Source organism: Apiospora aurea (genome assembly GCF_038362705.1).
Source record: "Apiospora aurea strain CBS 24483 chromosome Unknown utg000006l_segment0_segment0, whole genome shotgun sequence".
NCBI classification, from domain to species: Eukaryota; Fungi; Ascomycota; class Sordariomycetes; order Amphisphaeriales; family Apiosporaceae; genus Apiospora; species Apiospora aurea.
The window spans coordinates 3,370,741-3,387,753 of record NW_027117393.1 but is presented as its reverse complement, the minus strand read 5'-3'; the positions used below and the strand labels follow the sequence as shown (position 1 = coordinate 3,387,753).

The window sequence follows — 17,013 nt, the reverse complement described above, 5'->3', positions numbered from 1 at the left end:
GGTAAACTCTAATCGGCGACCTCCAGGGCATATCGCCAGACCAATGATTCTCCCGGCGGGTTAGTATCGTCAGAGTCAAGGCAATTCTTCTTGAAAAGAAATCGCAGGCAAAAATCCCTTTGGGATGCCCATAATCATATGCTGATCTCTTACTGATCTGCCCATGGATGTTACGCTCGACGGGTATGAGTGCCGATAGGTGGCATAAAATTGGGATTCTCCAACCATCCTACTCCCCTGTCTACTGTAGTCCTCCAGCCGTACAGATCGCCACGCATACCTAGGCAGATACATACTGTAGCATATGGCCTACAACCCTCGAAACTGTAGCATGTGCGAGCAGAAGTCCTGACTCTTCAAGACACACGGATTTCGCATCCTGGGCCACCATATGCACCGCTCTACCCCCAAGCATCATCGCAATCACGCAAACATAGCGTGGCATTTCCATCTGTCGTCCTCAGAAGTCCGGTGTCAGGAGTCGCAGGTGTCCCGTCCAAGCGCCTTTGCTCCGTGTGGGCACAATCCACACCAAGCTGTCAGGTCAAATCTTGACATACGAAGGCCCCCCTCGGGCTCCCGCGCTCCCGCGCTCTGATTGAAACGTCTAATGTATTCTATACGGGTATCAAGCATGCCGTTTCTCCAGTCGAATGTGAAAGTGTCGCCGGAGACACACCGCGTTTCCTAAAAATAGCGATGGAAGCCGATGTAACCAATCTCGACAGAACCCCCGGGTACGGAGTACGCCGCATCGATAGTCTTCATTAGGGTCATTTTTCTGTCTGTAGGATGCAGGATCTCTCAAGCTCTGAGCACCATGGTGTCCCGACCCAGAAATACGAGCAAGGGGAAGAAGATATCGTTGGCTGGCTATGGAAGACCTGTGCAAACTTTGATACCCACGACGAAGATGTCGAATCTGGGTTGAGAGCCAGCTACACTGGGTCAAAAGCGCGAGACGCCCAGTAGATAAGAGGATGCCCGGCCGACCACGACGTGCGTTTGTCTGGATTCCATCGACTTCAATCCAATCTAAGACGGTAGCCTAATGTTCTGGAACCAACACTGGGATGCTGAAACTTGGCTCAACACGGCTCTAGATATCGCGGCCAGCTCGCCAGCTGCAAGCTTCCCACATTTATACCAGGGGGTATTAGCAACAGCGAGCGTACCGCTTCGTCTTGGCAGGCTAGGTATTTGCTGTCTGTGGGCGAGGCCAGGCGTGTAGCACTCCTGTCCAGTAAACAAATGGATAGTCAACTACAGCGTTACCTTTTCGTGACAGCCCCCAAATTTCGCTCGGGGTCTCTGCATTGATGAAAATGACCTGACGTCCCCCATTCCAGGCGTTGGGTCACAATACACCACGTTGGTGCTGTCGTACAAGAGAGTTCGCAAAGGAGAGTGTGTATGTTGATCGGTCTATATATACCAGTATTTTATGTAATCCAACCCTTCTGCCTTCTACCCCATTAGTAATAGCAGTTCTATCCTTAACCCCTATGTAGTTCCAAAAAGCACCCATATTATAAAGGTGAACCCCAAACGGCCCATAGACAACGTGGGTGATATATCATGCACACCCCTTATGTGTATGCTACCCTCGAAAGTAATTATACCACTGGCGTCCTTTTCGCCCTTCTTCCATTCTTCTTCGGTTGTCTCACTCAGTCGACCTCACCAAAACTAGGCTTAGTCCGACTTGGTGTAGACCAGGATGCGGCTAACTCCGCCGCAGACACTATTAGAGAGAAGACATGGAACGTTAGCCTCTGAGCATGAAGTATTCTCATCAAGAAGGAAGCTCTCGTGCGGTCCGGGTCATCTCATGTTCCGGGAGGACATGGCAAGAGATGTCCCGTCCCATAGGAGGAGATGAAGCGAAAGAAGGGGAGAGGTCCAAAGACTTACGCGGCGGCATCACCAGTGCAGCCCATGTCGCACTCAGCAGGGTCGACAGGGTCATATTTGGGCGCCGTGTTGGAGCACCAGCACTCGCTGCCGCACTCGAGGCCGGCGAATTTGTAGCTACCGACGGCGCATCCGTCGATGCAGTGCTCGACGGTCATCTGGCGCTGGTCCATGTATCCCGGGGGTGGTTGGGAAGGAGGCGGTGGTGCGCGTCCTGGTCACTGGATAGACACGAGATTTGTCAGTCAATCACACACATGTGTGTGGCATTAGAAACAGTCGGGGGCTGGGGGAGGGGGGCTTACGCATAGCAGGTCGCGTTGCCGTAGCCATGCCACTCGGGCTCGATAGTAGCCGGACCGTTGATGATGTCGTAGTTGCCCTTGTAGAAGAGGTTCAGCGCGAGGACGCCGCCGCACTTCTCCTTGTCGTTGCCGGGGCAGTCCGCGTCGCATCGGCTGGGATCCACGGGGACGTTGTCGCCCTCAATCGCGTGACTCTTGTAGTCAACTAGATAGATAACCCCGTTTCTCATCGGTACTTACCTCCAGCAGCGGTTGGCAGCAGGACTCCACCAAGCCCGGGGCTCGATATCGCGTCCTGACAAGGGCTGCGGAATAGCCTTGGCGGAGACGGCCAAGGAGCCGCCGAGCAGGGTGACCAGAGCAGTGGCGTACATGATGGGCGGGATGAGGCAATCTGTTGTTCTTGATATCTATTCTCTTTCTTGTCGTGCGTTGTTCTTATTGTCGATACCGGTCCACACCTAGCGATTAGTCTGTTGCCTGTAGTTGGTTCCCTTGAGAGTCTGGATGAGGAGCAACGGGTGATCTCTTCACTGGACCCTCGACCTAAGCCAACCTATATATCACCATCTTCGGCAGTATACTTCTGCCACGAGTACCTCTCTGGCAAGGTACATTGATACAGACTTGCCCGACGTGAGGTTGAGGGGCCCGGTGGACTGTGAAGGGCTACTATAGCATTGCTGTCCGCTAAACTCAATTGCACATCCGATTACTGAAATGTTCTAGAGCATGCTGTAGTCCTTGTTACTATCCACAAGCGATGCGCGACTGTGCTCAACCTTTGGACGCTTGAGTGCTATCGTATGCGGTTCTGCGTATCCCAAACCTGTCGATCGCGGGCCGACACCGAGTCTGGCCCGGCGAGACTCTCTTTTGCTTCAGGGGGCGTATAAGTGTGGACGTGTAGTTCCTCCAACATGTGAACTCAGGTCTCGGGTGTGCCGTAAAGTGTATCTCCCAGCCGGCCGGCCTGTAGACGGTCTCCCCAGCCAATACCCATCATGCAATAGATACGCCTACGCTTCACGCCGCGAATGTCACCTACACATCTTGCGTAGTTCACATAAGTCCAAGTGGGCAAGCGAGTATCAAGGACCGCAGTGGTCATATTACAAGTTTGTCTATTCGTTGTCCTTTGCTCAAAACCATGCAATGCCTTCTAGACCCAGATCGATCAGCCATCCGCGTATACCTGGCATCAAAAGCTTACGCCACTGCATGCTTGCGGCTTGGTCGACGCCGATCTACTTCATCAACGTACATAATCATAGAGCACCACTATCACCCGCTAAAACCCATCAATTGTAGCCGATGACCCCGTCATGTCTTCATCGCTAAGTAGGGGTATCTATCATGTCTCCTCATATCCTAGCTTAACCCTGGAACTCCTGAACCTTGCCCTCCTCCCACTTTCCGGGGACGAGCGCCAGAGGGACGATACCCGACACGTGCATCTCGGGGCCGAAGATGTGGGCAGTGAGACCAAGCTCTTGTGTCGCGGCCTTCATGTTCTTGAGACCTTCTTGGTAGTTGGGACCAGCACGTCGTACCCAGATCTGGACGTTGTGCTCGTTCAGTTGCTTGGCGTAGTCACGCAGAGCCCGGATGACACCCTTGAACGTGGAGGCAACGTTGGTGAAGTTGGCAATACCTCCACCAATGAAGAGGACCTTGCCCTTGGGATCCATGGGGGCACGGAGCATGAGGTCGAGGACTGTGCGGGCGTAGTGGTAGGTTTGCGACTCGGTGGGAGCACCAGAGTACTCACCGTAGTTGGCAAGCTCGTCGGCGAAGCCAGCCGAAGCGATGGCATCGGCGTAGACGACGGAAGCACCACCACCAGCGACCAGGGTCCAGATGCGTCCGTTGCCGTTCAGGACAGTCAGCTTGAGAGACGCACCAGTCTTGGCATCGAGCTCGGCAATGTAAGCCTCTTCCTTGGAGAGTTCACGTCCGAAGGGAGCAGGGAACTCCATGGGGGGACCGGCATCAATGCTGATCTTGTCGCCTGCAGAGGACTGAGCCATGATGCCCAGGTTGGCAGGCGATCGTGCAATAGCCCACTTGACACCACACTCGAAGTCAGCAGTTTGGTCGAGCTTGGCAGCAAGATCAAGGAAGTGAACTTCGGCGGAGGTGGCATCGGCGTTGGGGATGACCACAAGGGGGTTGATCTCGAGGTAGGTGAACTGGCAGTCAACATAGACGGCGTACAAGCGCGAGATGAAGTCGACCAGGACATTGTGAACACCCTGAGGAACCTTCTTCAGCAGGGTGGAAGCGATCTCCTCGTTGGAAGGGTACTCTGACAGGTCAACAGGGATCAACAGCTTCTCGGCCTTTGCGTCAACATCACCGACATCGACACCACCCTCGTGGGTGAAGAGAATCCAGTCGCCCTAATTACGCCAAGTTAGTCAGAGTGCTATCGAGCGTTTGTAGATGAATAAATGATACGATGACGCTGGGGCTACAGGGGACGGGGCTGTTTCGGGGTTATACCGCGTTTGCGGTAGGTGGATTGTGCTCTTGAGTGAGTGGGTGCCCAAGCAAAGCGGTTTAGCCTCCGTTCGCCCGTAAACGACCTGAGCTCATGGCCCCGGATGAGCGCAATAAAATGCCTTCACAACCACTTGATAGGGACGCATTAATTTTGCGACATTACTCCTCAACCATCCTCGGTTTTCGTGAATGATACTTCATTCTCGAGAATACAAGAACATCTTGTTTTTCTTCCTCTCTCTCTCTCTCTCTGAACCAGAGGTTCCGTGTATGAACCGCACCGCCAATGCCTGGCTTGCAATGCAAAGTCGACATATTGGCTTGTTGATATACAGCCGGGCCAGATTGTGTCAGGGAAAAGGAATCAAGGGCCTTTTACTCACCTCTCGGACGGAGTTGATGTTGATGTAGTATTCGGTGTCGGAAGGATGAGGCACGAAAGGCTCAACCAAGAACTGGCGCAGAACACCCTCAACGTGCTCAACCTTCTGGGATTTGCCGGCGCGCTCAGCAATCCAGGCCTTGGCCTCGGGCCACGGCTTGTTCAAGGCCAGCAGGCCGCTCTTGCCTCGGCGCTTGATGAGCTGATCGGGCTTCGCGACGAACTTGGCGTCGGCCTGGAGGAGCCACGGGTAGGTGACCTCGGCCTGGTCCAGAACAGCACTGACCTCAGCATCCTCGGGGAAGTAGAGAGATGCTAATCTGGGAGGAGCATTGTGCGTGGCGGGCTTGGGCAGAGGGGTGGGCTTGATGACGGGTGCCCGGGTGAGGTGGTAGTTGAGGATGGCCTTGCCGTCGGCCTCGAAAATCGACTTGGCGGACATTTTGTGGGAGAGTCTTGAGGTTTGCAGAGGAGTCTGGCTATCTCAATGTTGGCTCTGTTCTGTGGTTGTCTGCGAAGTTGTCGAGAGGAAATCGTCAGCAAAATGAGCTCTCGGCGGGATGCATCTAAGTGGTGTTGTTCCGTTCAAGGTGCGAGGGCAAGCAAGAGAGGAACCCAGTGCAGAAGTCGGCATTGGAACTTGCCACGGGGCCTGGGTCGACTTTATTGCTTGCAGTGGATTCGGCTCTGGTGCGTGGATGCCAGTTTGCAGCAACCGCACCGAGGCGTGGGATTCAATGGCATGGAGGGAAGCAACTGGGATCTCCAGCTCACCTTTTGTGCAATGATGCCCAGCAGTTCTCTCTCTCAAGTGGGAGGAAGCTGTGAAGTTACGATCCGATGGCGGGAAGAGAGTGAAGATGCTGTAGCAGTTGGAAGACTGGACAGCAGGAGGGAACACTTGAAGAAGTGGGCAGGCAGTGTCTGGAGAATCGGGATTGAGGGCAGCAAGAACGGGGATGTCATTCGAAAATTTCGAGGTGCAACAGATGAATCAATGGGAGCTCTCCCATTTGGTTTGGGCCGGTTTTGGGGGGGTATACTTTGGCTCTCAGGGCCCCCCGTCTGCTGGCGCAAGTGCGTGGGACCGTTTTTTCCCTCCATGGTCCAGTGCGTTGCTTCTCGCCATTGGCGTTGGCGTTGCCATTGGCGTTGGCATTTGGCATTGGCCGGCCCTGCAGCACATCTTGCTCTTCCTACACGGCTACACCACACGTATTCTCGCTCTCTCTCTCTCATTCTCTTTCTGACTGGGCTCCGGCCCAGCCCAGCACCGCTCCAAGCCCTCCTCCCCCTACTTGCTTCTCTCAAATCTCAATCTCACTCTTTTGGAGGGGTCACGCTAGGCCAGCACGCTAAAATCCATGGCGAGTGCCCACCGCAACTTTAGCATGGAGTACCGGCGCGGTACCTGTCCCAACCTATTGGGGATTTTCGCTCGGCGCTGCTGACCCCGGCGTAGTCAGCCACGGCCGAAGTACCGAATACCCCAACAAGAACTCCCCGTGCTCGGAACATTTGCGCACGCAACTTTGAGGTTGTCGTCGACCGCACTCGGGTTAGAAGGCCGCTACGCCACTTCGCATGTATGGGATTCCCTTGCACGAGGTAATCTCATCGAAGCTCCTGCGGGATGAATCTGACGTGCCCTGATCTTGCTTGATGACACACGGCAACAGGCATGCGACGGCTTGCTTACAGTGAGACAATCAGCAAGCTTGGAATCCCCAGGGGCGCATTATGCACGCAAGCAGCGGCTTCGCTGATATTAGATTTATCACACTGCTAGCTGCCATGTAGCTTTTTTAGCTACAGAGAATAGTTTCTCGTCCATCTCGTCTAGTTTCAGATGATTTGTTTCTAGCGATCAGCCGCCGGGCGGGTCAAAAGCAACCGTTTTGAGATAGGACCATCGATGTCCGAATATGGGACGTTTGGGGGTGCTCCGGACTCAACGTCCAGGAGGTGCGCGCCCAGTTGCCAGGCATGGACTATCCGGAGATGTTTGTGGCCATCAGCCGATTACCCAAACATTGTATATTGGGAGGGCTTTTTCAGGACACGCCCGAGTGCGACACCGAGTACCATGCGCGAGTATTCGGAGTTGCTGAAGGTTGATTATGTCAGCCTGAAGGCGAGAATCCTCTATACTTCGGAAGTTGTGAGCGATGCCCGGAGTTGTTCGGCAGAGCAGCATCGGAGGTGCGATTACTTCCCTCGCGTCTATTATAGGTGAGATGTCATGAGAGCTGACTCGCTCAAGCGAACGAGTCCCCGTCGTTTCGGCGAATACTTCGCATTCGTGGTCGATGTTGCTCTGTTGCTCTCGGAGCTGGACAGCCGTTGGCGATCGGGATATAGCAGTATAGGGCAAAAGTACCGGGTACTTCGGAAAAGGCGGGGTCTGGACACTCAGGTCCGTCGACTAAGACCAGCGGCCAAGTACCTAAGCGGTTCCCGGGGCCCGACACCAGCCAAAAAAGATGGCCAGAAAGTTCGGACCCCTGCATGATCCTCAGGGTCGATGGAGGGGTTCTCCCCATCCTCAACTCCAATTGCTAGCACATCAGCTTGGGAGGCTCGAGTCGGTCAGCTTAATCAGACCAACAAACGCAGCCCACTCACACACACACACACGCAACCGCTCAGGACTAGCGGTCCAGCAGCAACAGCGCACTGGTCTTGTCGTGTAGCAGCAAGGCGAACCCGGCGAGCAAGGCACAGCGGCACCGCCAAAAACCGACTTCAACAAGTCTAGGAGAATTTTACCCCAACTATTATTCCGGTCAACTGCACTACGGAGGACGGGTTACGGGGCCAGCCAGTCCCAAGCTTGAGCTCTTTCTTTCCTTGAGAGAATTGTTCTTGCCATTGGTACAGCAGGTACAGCGCTGGTTTGGAAGAAAACCAAAAACAAACAGACAACAAAACAAGAACAACGGCATTTATTCATGATCAGGTCAGATTAGGGTAAGTCTCGTCGAACCCGAGAGAACAACGGCTTCTTCCCGGGGCCAGGCGCCTCTGCATGACGGTATTGGGGGCCCCTCAGCCGCTGCATCCCTCTCGCACTCAATTGGATTCCTTCCCATCAGATGGATGCACACGCCTGCAGGCCTGCAAGTACCGCCAGAGTACAGTAGTGCTACTCGCTAACAACGAGCCCGGCAGGGTCGACGTGATTGGCTCACCTCTTTTGGCATTGCCTAATCCCTACTAGCCCCCGCGGCCGACCTCGATCAATTCAATTTGAGAGAATTGGGGAGCTTCTTTTAGTTGTGCTCTGCATTGTCGTTCCTGGCGGGCACTTGACTTTACAAGCTCCAAGTCTGTGCAATCTTGGAACCCCCCAAGTTTTGCTCCATCCCCGTCGTCGGTACCCATTGCAAGCCAAAGTCGACTCTCAGGCAACCCGAAAAAAAGCTCGACCTCCCTCCTCAAACTGCTTCCCCATTTGAGGATTATCCATTCATTCCGTTTCCTCCCACTTCAACTCGGCCATTGTTGCTTCATATACCCTCTGTGCGAAGCTCAGAAGACACTCTGAGGTCCAACACATTCATCCACCAAGAAGGTAAGTATTCTGCTTTGCCTTGCTCTGCCTTTGGCCCTCACCCCCGCCGCCCTTGCCCTGTGTTGCTGCCGTGTCTTTGGCGGGAAACGCCAGCTTGCTGCATCTAGTTGTCTCTCCCGTCAAGGGCTCGGGATGTATCTTGCTCGGACTTGAGAAAGGGTGTTTCCTACGTGTCCAGAATATCTCCCCGTCCTGATATTCTGACGAGAGCCATTCGACATCGCACTTCCTAATTCTGCGGGTCTCTCCTGTCCGTTATCGTGGGGTTTTGGAAAAGCTCGATACTGTTCAACTCATATCTCTGGGCGTTTGCTGCAATCCATTCACTAACAGCATCTGCGTGTTTGAACAGACCAACAATTAGCCAGTCTCGGGATTTTCCACACGCAACATGTCCACGGCTACCACGAACGGTGTCAGTGGCACCTCCGCCGCCGGTGGCCTCTCGGCCAACGACAACATCACCCGGTTCGCCGCTCCCAGCCGACCTCTGAGCCCCCTCCCGTCACACGCTCTCTTCAATGACAAGACACGATGCTTTGTCTACGGTCTCCAGCCCCGTGCCGTCCAGGGTATGCTCGACTTTGACTTCATCTGCAAGCGAGCAACTCCCTCGGTGGCCGGTATCATCTACACCTTTGGTGGCCAGTTCGTCAGCAAGATGTACTGGGGAACCAGCGAGACGCTGCTGCCCGTGTACCAGAAGGTTGACCAGGCTATGGCCAAGCACCCCGACGTTGATGTGGTCGTCAACTTCGCTTCCTCCCGTAGTGTCTACAGCTCCACCATGGAGTTGATGGAGAACTCCCAGATCAAGACTATCGCCATCATTGCCGAAGGTGTCCCCGAGCGAGTAAGTTGTACCATGTCTACTACAAGATAGCCTCAAATACTGACTGGTCGTGAAATAGCGAGCTCGTGAGATTGCCCACGTTGCGCGCAAGAAAGGTGTCCAGATCATCGGTCCCGCCACCGTTGGTGGAATCAAGCCCGGCAGCTTCAAGATCGGCAACACTGGTGGTATGATGGACAACATCGTCGCCTCCAAGCTGTACCGCAAGGGCTCCGTTGGCTACGTCTCCAAGTCTGGTGGTATGTCCAACGAGCTGAACAACATCATCGCTCAAAACACCGACGGCGTCTACGAGGGTATTGCCATTGGTGGTGACCGCTACCCCGGTACCACTTTCATCGACCACATGCTGCGCTACCAGAACGACCCTGAGTGCAAGATCCTTGTTCTGCTCGGTGAAGTTGGTGGTGTTGAGGAGTACAAGGTGATTGAGGCTGTCAAGCAGGGTGTCATCACCAAGCCTATTGTGGCCTGGGCCATTGGTACCTGCGCCAGCATGTTCAAGACGGAGGTCCAGTTCGGCCACGCTGGTTCTTTCGCCAACTCTCAGCTCGAGACTGCCGCCATGAAGAACAAGAGCATGAAGGAGGCCGGCATCTACGTGCCCGACACCTTCGAGGATCTCCCCCAGACTTTGAAGATTGTCTACGACAAGCTCGTCAGCGAGAAGGTCATCGTTCCCCAGGCCGAGCCCGTCGTCCCCAAGATCCCCATTGACTACTCGTGGGCCCAGGAGCTCGGACTTATCCGAAAGCCTGCTGCCTTCATCTCCACCATCTCTGATGATCGTGGCCAAGAGCTTCTGTACGCCGGTATGCCCATCTCCGACGTGTTCAAAGAGGATATCGGCATTGGCGGTGTCATGTCTCTGCTGTGGTTCCGCCGCCGTCTCCCCGACTTCGCCTCCAAGTTCTTGGAGATGGTTCTCATGCTCACCGCCGACCACGGTCCCGCCGTGTCTGGTGCCATGAACACCATCATCACCACCCGTGCTGGCAAGGATCTGATCAGCTCTCTGGTCGCTGGTCTCCTTACCATCGGTTCCCGATTCGGTGGTGCTCTGGATGGAGCCGCCCAGGAGTTCGCCAAGGCTGCTGACTCTGGCCTCAGCCCCCGTGAATTTGTTGACTCCATGCGCAAGCAGAACAAGCTCATTCCCGGTATTGGTCACCGCATCAAGTCGCGGAACAACCCTGATCTGCGTGTTGAGCTGGTAAAGGAGTACGTTCTTGCCAAGTTTCCCAACCACAAGCTGCTCGACTATGCCTTGGCTGTCGAGACTGTGACTACCTCCAAGAAGGACAACCTGATCCTCAACGTGGACGGCTGTATTGCCGTCTGCTTCGTGGATCTGATGCGCAACTGCGGTGCCTTCACGTTGGAGGAGGCTGAGGACTACATGAACATGGGTGTCCTGAACGGTCTGTTCGTGTTGGGTCGCAGCATCGGTTTGATTGCCCACTACCTCGACCAGAAGCGCCTGCGTACTGGTCTGTACCGTCATCCTTGGGATGACATCACCTACCTTCTGCCCACCCTGGCCACATCTGGGTCGGTGGGTGAGGGCAGAGTTGAGGTGTCTGTCAAATAAACACGCCCATGGAATGTACAGTTGTTTGACTTTTTATCGGCATGGGGTAAAGGGAGCCTTGCTTTAGACGGGATCGGGGAAACAAGCAAAGTCGTAGCAGTGTAGACCTCTCGGCAACAAGGTGCCGAGGTGTCTGTACGAGAAGAATATATAACATCCCAACGATGAGTGGCCTATTAAGGGCCGCAGCTAATAGACCGTATGACTTCTACTTCGCGTATGCCATTTGCTGAGTGCCTGCCCTACACATTAGACCGTTAGACGCATTGATGGCAACCCGTGTGCTGGACTCTGAATATCTGCTGCCTAGGCCATGTTTTCTAGCGTAGCGAGGGAGTTCAGATCCAAGCATTGTTGACCAAAGTTGGGGCTTCTGATGGCATTATTACGCTATCTGTACAAGTAACCGTGCCTTTAGTAGGCAGTCTATCGGGGGAAAGTAGTATCAAATAGGGGCATTAGGGATCTTGTACGTACCAAGCATGCGAAAGCTTGAGCAGTAGGTACATGTACTTGAATAATCGATAAGCCGGCAAAATCTCGGCCCTTCCCAAAAGTTCCCAGGCTTGACGATGCTGTACCCGACTTGTCTACTCACAGTGCACCGAGAGATGCGATTCATCAATTGGCACTTTTGAGAACTGGTCTTGACAGCTTTAAAGGTATGCACATCTTAATCTGCAGCCCTAACGCGACGATGACCCGGTATTGACAGAACCCGTGCTGCACAGAAATTCCCTTGGCCCCATCCTGATTGCAGCTTTCCTTGGATCTCGGGTTCCCTTCACGCAAGTACACGAATTCCGGTCTACGGCGGGCAAACACCCGAGAAGACAAAAACGAGAAGAGAGAAAGGGCAGCAACATCCATTGCCGAGAAAAGAGAAGCATACACACACACACACACATATCATGTCGGCGTCCTACTTCCGCATAACCCTCCACCGGTCCGCCATCGGTCTGCCCGAGCGGACCCGCGGCGCCCTGGCCGCCCTGGGCCTGCGCAAGCGCTCCCAGACCGTCTTTCACCCCGTCGAGCCCCAGTTCGCCGGTATGATCATGAAGGTCAAGGAGCTGGTCCGCGTCAGCGAGGTCGACCGCGCCCTCACGCCCAAGGAGCTGCGCGAGGAGCGGAGGCCGGAGCGCGGGTTCTGGTTGGAGAAGGCGGTGCCGCGGTGAAAGGCTGCAGCGAAAGTCAAACGGAATAAAAAAGAAAGAAAAACAAGAAAAACAAGGGAGGCATGGAATTGCCAGCGCATCACATCAAACCGTGGAGGGAGGAGGCGAGGGAGCGGGCGGGGTCTCGGCTGTTGACTCTTTGAAGTTCTCACGGCGACCACGATGGCCATGCCCCAAGTGACGGGGAAGAATGGAGGGAAAGGGGGATAAGCGCGCCTCAGGACTGTCTTCACATACGAATACGACTCGCTTCTTCGGCCTCACTCACACCCACGCAAGCTATAATGATATGCATATATACTTGTACATCAGCTTAAGAACCTGTACCAATAACGATGACAACTAATCCAAACCAATGTTCCATCTCCTTCAGCCTGTGCATGTTGTCACAGCCGGTCTCAAGGGCGGGTTCCTTGAACGGCAGTCGAAATGAAGGAAAAAATGAGATGCGAATTGGACTGACTTGTATAGAGACTATTCATGGACACAATAACAACTCGCATGGTTTCAATTGGCGGGAGAGCGTCCAAAATACTCGACAGGGCGCGATGAGCAGCAGTTGTCAGCACAGGTAATTGAGCTTTCAAGAAATATGCATTAGTAAAGGGGGAGAAGTCGGCTCTCTCGACTACGAGTATGTGCTTTTGCACATTTACTAAGACCTTACCTGATACCATGGGGCTTGTTTTGGTAAAGGGAGGAGGCAAAGGAACCGCATGTTCAAGTGCCCTGGATACATACAACCAAACACGAAAACCAGTATCTATCAATCTTTATCGCATTGCGTACTACTACCCTATGGCCTCTATTCTTAGGACTATCGATCCTGTATGCCTGATCGGAATTATGGGGTGTAAGCACACGGATGTTGTGTTGTGTCTTGGGGAAACCCTTTCCCGTTCCCTTTCCCCTTTCACGAGGCATGCTACTCTGCTCTCGAGGGTGTCATCGTGGTTCGTCAAAACACAGTAAGGGGTAGCCATAACCGGAAGCACCTTTTGCAATGCCGTGATTGACCTGTTCTGCGAGTGCAGCAACGGTAGCGGCTCTCGCTGTATCGTACAAAACTCTGTCTCAAAACACTGCAGGGAAGGGACTGCGTGTGTGTGCGATTTCTGGTGGCGTGAGAGAACGCGTAGCCCTTAATACCAATGCCTCAGTCTTCAACCTAGGAGTAACTAGTTCTTGGCTTTCTCGGCATATTCGGCATTGGGGCTCTCGTACTCGCTGACGAAATAGGTGCCAGCGTTTCTCTCCAGCCACTGGCAGAACTTGCTGAGCTCTTCACGCAGACGGTTGACGGACTGCTGATCCATGTTGGTCTGCGCAATAAGTTCCGGAAGGCTCGCTAAAACAACAATGTTAACAAGCCGAAGCAACACCCACGACGGGAGAAAAAAAAGAACTTACTAATCAAACGCATCAGGTGCTCTGCACCATAGGTATCGCAAGGGGGTCTTGCCTTGCACGTCAGATCCACCGGACGTCCACTTCTCACGAATCTCAGCGTACTGTGCGCGCTCAAATCTAGTTTTGCATTAGCAAGGCTTCTCGTGGGGGGATGAGGCCTTTCCAGAGAAGCTACATACCGATAGAGCAGAATTCGGCCAAGGCACTTGTCAAAGTACTCCTTCAAGCCCGAAACAGTCTCCTCCAGTATGTCAATCGCAGCAGAACCTTCGGTGCGACGCGGCTTCTCGTAGGCCAGGTAGTCGTCCATGACCTTGGCGACAGGCTTGGGGTGCGGGATAGGAACAAGCTGGTTGTTCTTGGTCACGTTCTCCCAATCATCCACGAGGAGTCCCTTAAGCATGTCGGGGATGATGATTTTGATCGATGGCCGCGCATAGAAAGCTTCCTCCTGTTCAGACAAGTCATGTTTAGCACGTCTCTCAAGAATGTCCAATAAGGAAGAAATGGGGCCAAAGGTGAGATCAGGAGTGTAATTCAGCGCTTGCTCATGGACATCACTTAGTGTCCGAGGGGTTTGGGCGGTGGGGTTCATGGCCTTTGTGGCCTCTTCAATGAATGTCTGTTGACCATCTAGAGCCTCAAGTACTAGAGCCAGAGGAACTGAACCGTTGCTGAATGCCGGCTTTGTCGCTGCTGAGCGTGTAGAGCGTTTTTCGCTCGCTGAAGCCACCACAGCGCTCGCTGGGCCCTCCTTTGCAGCTTGAGGCTTTTTCAGACTGCCCTTGAGTTCCTCGCTGGCTTGGATTTCTTGGCGCTTGTCCAGGGGTATGCCAGCGACAGGTATGTTGACACCAGGCTTCATATGGAGGTAGTACTGAGCCATCGTCTTGGTGAAAACCCCACGTTTCTGGGCCTCCTTGATCTTAGGGTGCTCTACTACAGCATTGACGTAGATTGTGTAAGGAGGATCATTGCAAGTGCGTAGCAAACGAGGAGCTCCTGTCCTTGTGGTGCTGACATATTCGTGGCCGGCAGAAGGAAGTTTTGTCAGATGGTCGTACTTCTGCGCCGCCCTAAAATATTCATCCTCCTTGCCTGTGAATGTCTTTGCTTGTTCTTGAAATTTCTGACGTGTCAAGCGCGCCGGCTTGGTAACAGTCGCGACGGGCTGACTCCCTGCCACATCAGAATCAACTTTGACTTTGGCTACTTTGCTTCGCTTAGCAGGAGGTGGAGTACCAGCCAGTTTGCGTTTTGCTTTGGGCTGGCATCGCGCGACAGTCGCTTCGGCGGCATTTGCAGCCTTGGGAACTGCGGCTGTTAAACCACGTTGGGCAGCTGCAGCCATCGGAGCAGTGTTGGCACCATCAAAGAGGCCACCATACACCGTAGTAGGTTGGCAAGAGATTCCCGAAGCCGCATCGCCATCTTCTGCGGCCACTGAAGAAGGAACTACCTGCAGGGACTCCTCCATGGCTCTCTCAAGATCAAGTTGCTCTTGCCTGGCTTGGTTCCGCGTTCTGCTTGAACCCGAAAGGGGACGACTTGTGTCTGGTTGTGCTTGTGATTCGATTGGATATCCAAAGGATTCGGGTTTCTTGTGGGTACGCACGGGGCGCTTGTTGCTGAATTCCGTAGCCATGATGGTGGAGGGATGGAAAAGGTGAACTGGTGACTGTGTTGCAAGGTTCCGATTGGTTGAGGGAGCGTGAGGCTCCAAGGAAGAGTGACGCGGTTGCGATTGTGGAATAATCGAGGTCTCAGAGAAAGAGAAACTTGCCAATAATGCAGGCGACAACAGGTGTGGAAGGGGAAATTCGACTGTTCCTGGTGCGTTCCCCCCAGATCCCATACAGCCGTTGTCCAGAGAACCCAACTGGAGGAGGTGCGGGAGCAGATTTTGAGCAGAACCAGAGCTCACCTCCCAAACTGTGTGTTGAAGTCGTAACAAGACTGCCAAGCGCAGATGACCGGAGGTCTTGCAGGAGAGGCAATGGTGGACTTCCCAAGTGCACGCATACACTAGTAAAGGCGCCTGAGAAGGTGAGAAGTCCAAAGTCGCGTGGGTGGATGGGCAAAGCTTGCTCAACCTCCTCAGGTATCAACTTGCCCACACAGCTTGCACAGAGTAGGCGCCTATGGCGGCCTTTGCTCCCACCCTGATATGCCAAAACAGCACAACGTCGAGGTTCAAGGTACAGCAGCTCGGACAGTGGGTGGGTAAGGCGTATCTCAGCTCGGCTTTTTCGGCCGATTACCACCATTAACTGACAAAATTCTCAAGCTGAATTCCCACACGACCACAATTGCTGGTTTTGGTTTCCTCAGGGGCTACCCCGCGATAATCGACTTTCTTATCGAAGTTGTCTCCTCCCGCGGGGTTCTCAACACCAACAGCTCTAAGTTGCAGGGTTAAACAGACGTAGCACTTTGAGAGTAAGGCCAGTTGCCCGCGGGTAGGTGAGCCAGGATAGTGACATAGGGCCTTATCGCCAATGTCCTAGAACCTTCTTGCAGGAGTATCGTGCCGATGGTGAACCAATGCAATGCAAACCCAAGCACGTCTCATCAGGGGTGAATGTAGAGACTCGGACAGCCCCCACCCAGTAGGTTCTGACTTCTGAATCCAGCTCGGATAGGAGAACCAAGGCAACAGCGATTGTCAGGTAGCGCAGGCGTTACCCCGTGAGATTCTCCAGTCGGTTGTCCAATCATGGGGGCTCCGGGTCACCGGTAGCTCCTTTGGTCCCCAAAGCACAGCAAAGCACACAATCATCTCGTGTCATGAGCGACAGCCACTAGGGCTTTGTAGAAGATGGCGGGGAAATGAAGGGAAAAACGAAAAGAAAAAGGGGATGGACTCACACTCTCAAGCTCGTAGTCACGGCCTCGTCGCGGGCCCCGTCCAGCGAAGGAGTTGGTGGCGGCTCGCTCTTCACTGCCGCGCGCCGAGCTCATCTCGCTCTCGCCCGGGCCGGCCGCCTTGCCGATGGCCTTTTGGCGCTCTTACTGCCGCCGGCGTTTCTAAGACGAGCGGCGGCCTGCAGCTGGGCGGCGAGGGTCTTATTATCGTCCGTGAACTTGCGGATGCGGTCCTGGGCCACCCAGTCGTCCCACGAGGCCTTCCAGCCCTTGTAGTGCACGCGGTACTGGGCGTCGTCGGCCTTGATGGTCTGAGGGTTAGTGTTGGTGTGGTCCGAGGCGCTGCGAAGATCGGTGATCTTGGCCTCGTACATCAGGTCGCCATGAAAGCAGAGGACCTTCTCATCCTTGGCAAAGGGGAGGCAGAGGCGCCTGT

The 17,013-nt window shown here is 54.1% G+C and overlaps 7 protein-coding genes across 7 annotated transcripts; 2 read left to right on the top strand and 5 right to left on the bottom strand.

Moving 5' to 3' along the window:
* Nucleotides 1-1,695: 1,695 nt before the first annotated feature.
* On the bottom strand, nucleotides 1,696-2,087 carry PG986_009601 (copper radical oxidase; the record flags this gene model as incomplete). The annotated part of the gene is made up of 2 exons (XM_066845823.1): nucleotides 1,696-1,744; nucleotides 1,915-2,087. 2 exons carry the CDS (start codon nucleotides 2,085-2,087, stop codon nucleotides 1,696-1,698), a joined length of 222 nt encoding a protein of 73 aa, XP_066698221.1.
* Nucleotides 2,088-2,215: 128 nt separating this feature from the next.
* PG986_009600 (uncharacterized protein) lies at nucleotides 2,216-2,593 on the bottom strand (the record flags this gene model as incomplete). Its single annotated transcript, XM_066845822.1, has 2 exons — nucleotides 2,216-2,411; nucleotides 2,460-2,593. 2 exons carry the CDS (start codon nucleotides 2,591-2,593, stop codon nucleotides 2,216-2,218), a joined length of 330 nt encoding a protein of 109 aa, XP_066698220.1.
* Nucleotides 2,594-3,595: 1,002 nt separating this feature from the next.
* Nucleotides 3,596-5,548, bottom strand: PG986_009599 (ATP-citrate synthase subunit 2; the record flags this gene model as incomplete). The annotated part of the gene is made up of 2 exons (XM_066845821.1): nucleotides 3,596-4,621; nucleotides 5,108-5,548. The coding sequence occupies 2 exons, from the start codon at nucleotides 5,546-5,548 to the stop codon at nucleotides 3,596-3,598; spliced, it is 1,467 nt and encodes a 488-aa protein (XP_066698219.1).
* Nucleotides 5,549-9,071: 3,523 nt separating this feature from the next.
* Nucleotides 9,072-11,124, top strand: PG986_009598 (uncharacterized protein; the record flags this gene model as incomplete). Its single annotated transcript, XM_066845820.1, has 2 exons — nucleotides 9,072-9,533; nucleotides 9,592-11,124. 2 exons carry the CDS (start codon nucleotides 9,072-9,074, stop codon nucleotides 11,122-11,124), a joined length of 1,995 nt encoding a protein of 664 aa, XP_066698218.1.
* A 911-nt stretch (nucleotides 11,125-12,035) lies between these two features.
* PG986_009597 (mitochondrial 54S ribosomal protein uL30m) lies at nucleotides 12,036-12,302 on the top strand (the record flags this gene model as incomplete). The annotated part of the gene is made up of 1 exon (XM_066845819.1): nucleotides 12,036-12,302. The coding sequence occupies one exon, from the start codon at nucleotides 12,036-12,038 to the stop codon at nucleotides 12,300-12,302; it is 267 nt and encodes an 88-aa protein (XP_066698217.1).
* A 1,178-nt stretch (nucleotides 12,303-13,480) lies between these two features.
* PG986_009596 (uncharacterized protein) lies at nucleotides 13,481-15,189 on the bottom strand (the record flags this gene model as incomplete). The annotated part of the gene is made up of 3 exons (XM_066845818.1): nucleotides 13,481-13,646; nucleotides 13,713-13,829; nucleotides 13,892-15,189. The coding sequence occupies 3 exons, from the start codon at nucleotides 15,187-15,189 to the stop codon at nucleotides 13,481-13,483; spliced, it is 1,581 nt and encodes a 526-aa protein (XP_066698216.1).
* Nucleotides 15,190-16,669: 1,480 nt separating this feature from the next.
* On the bottom strand, nucleotides 16,670-16,951 carry PG986_009595 (histone acetylase complex subunit; the record flags this gene model as incomplete). The annotated part of the gene is made up of 1 exon (XM_066845817.1): nucleotides 16,670-16,951. The coding sequence occupies one exon, from the start codon at nucleotides 16,949-16,951 to the stop codon at nucleotides 16,670-16,672; it is 282 nt and encodes a 93-aa protein (XP_066698215.1).
* Nucleotides 16,952-17,013: the final 62 nt, after the last annotated feature.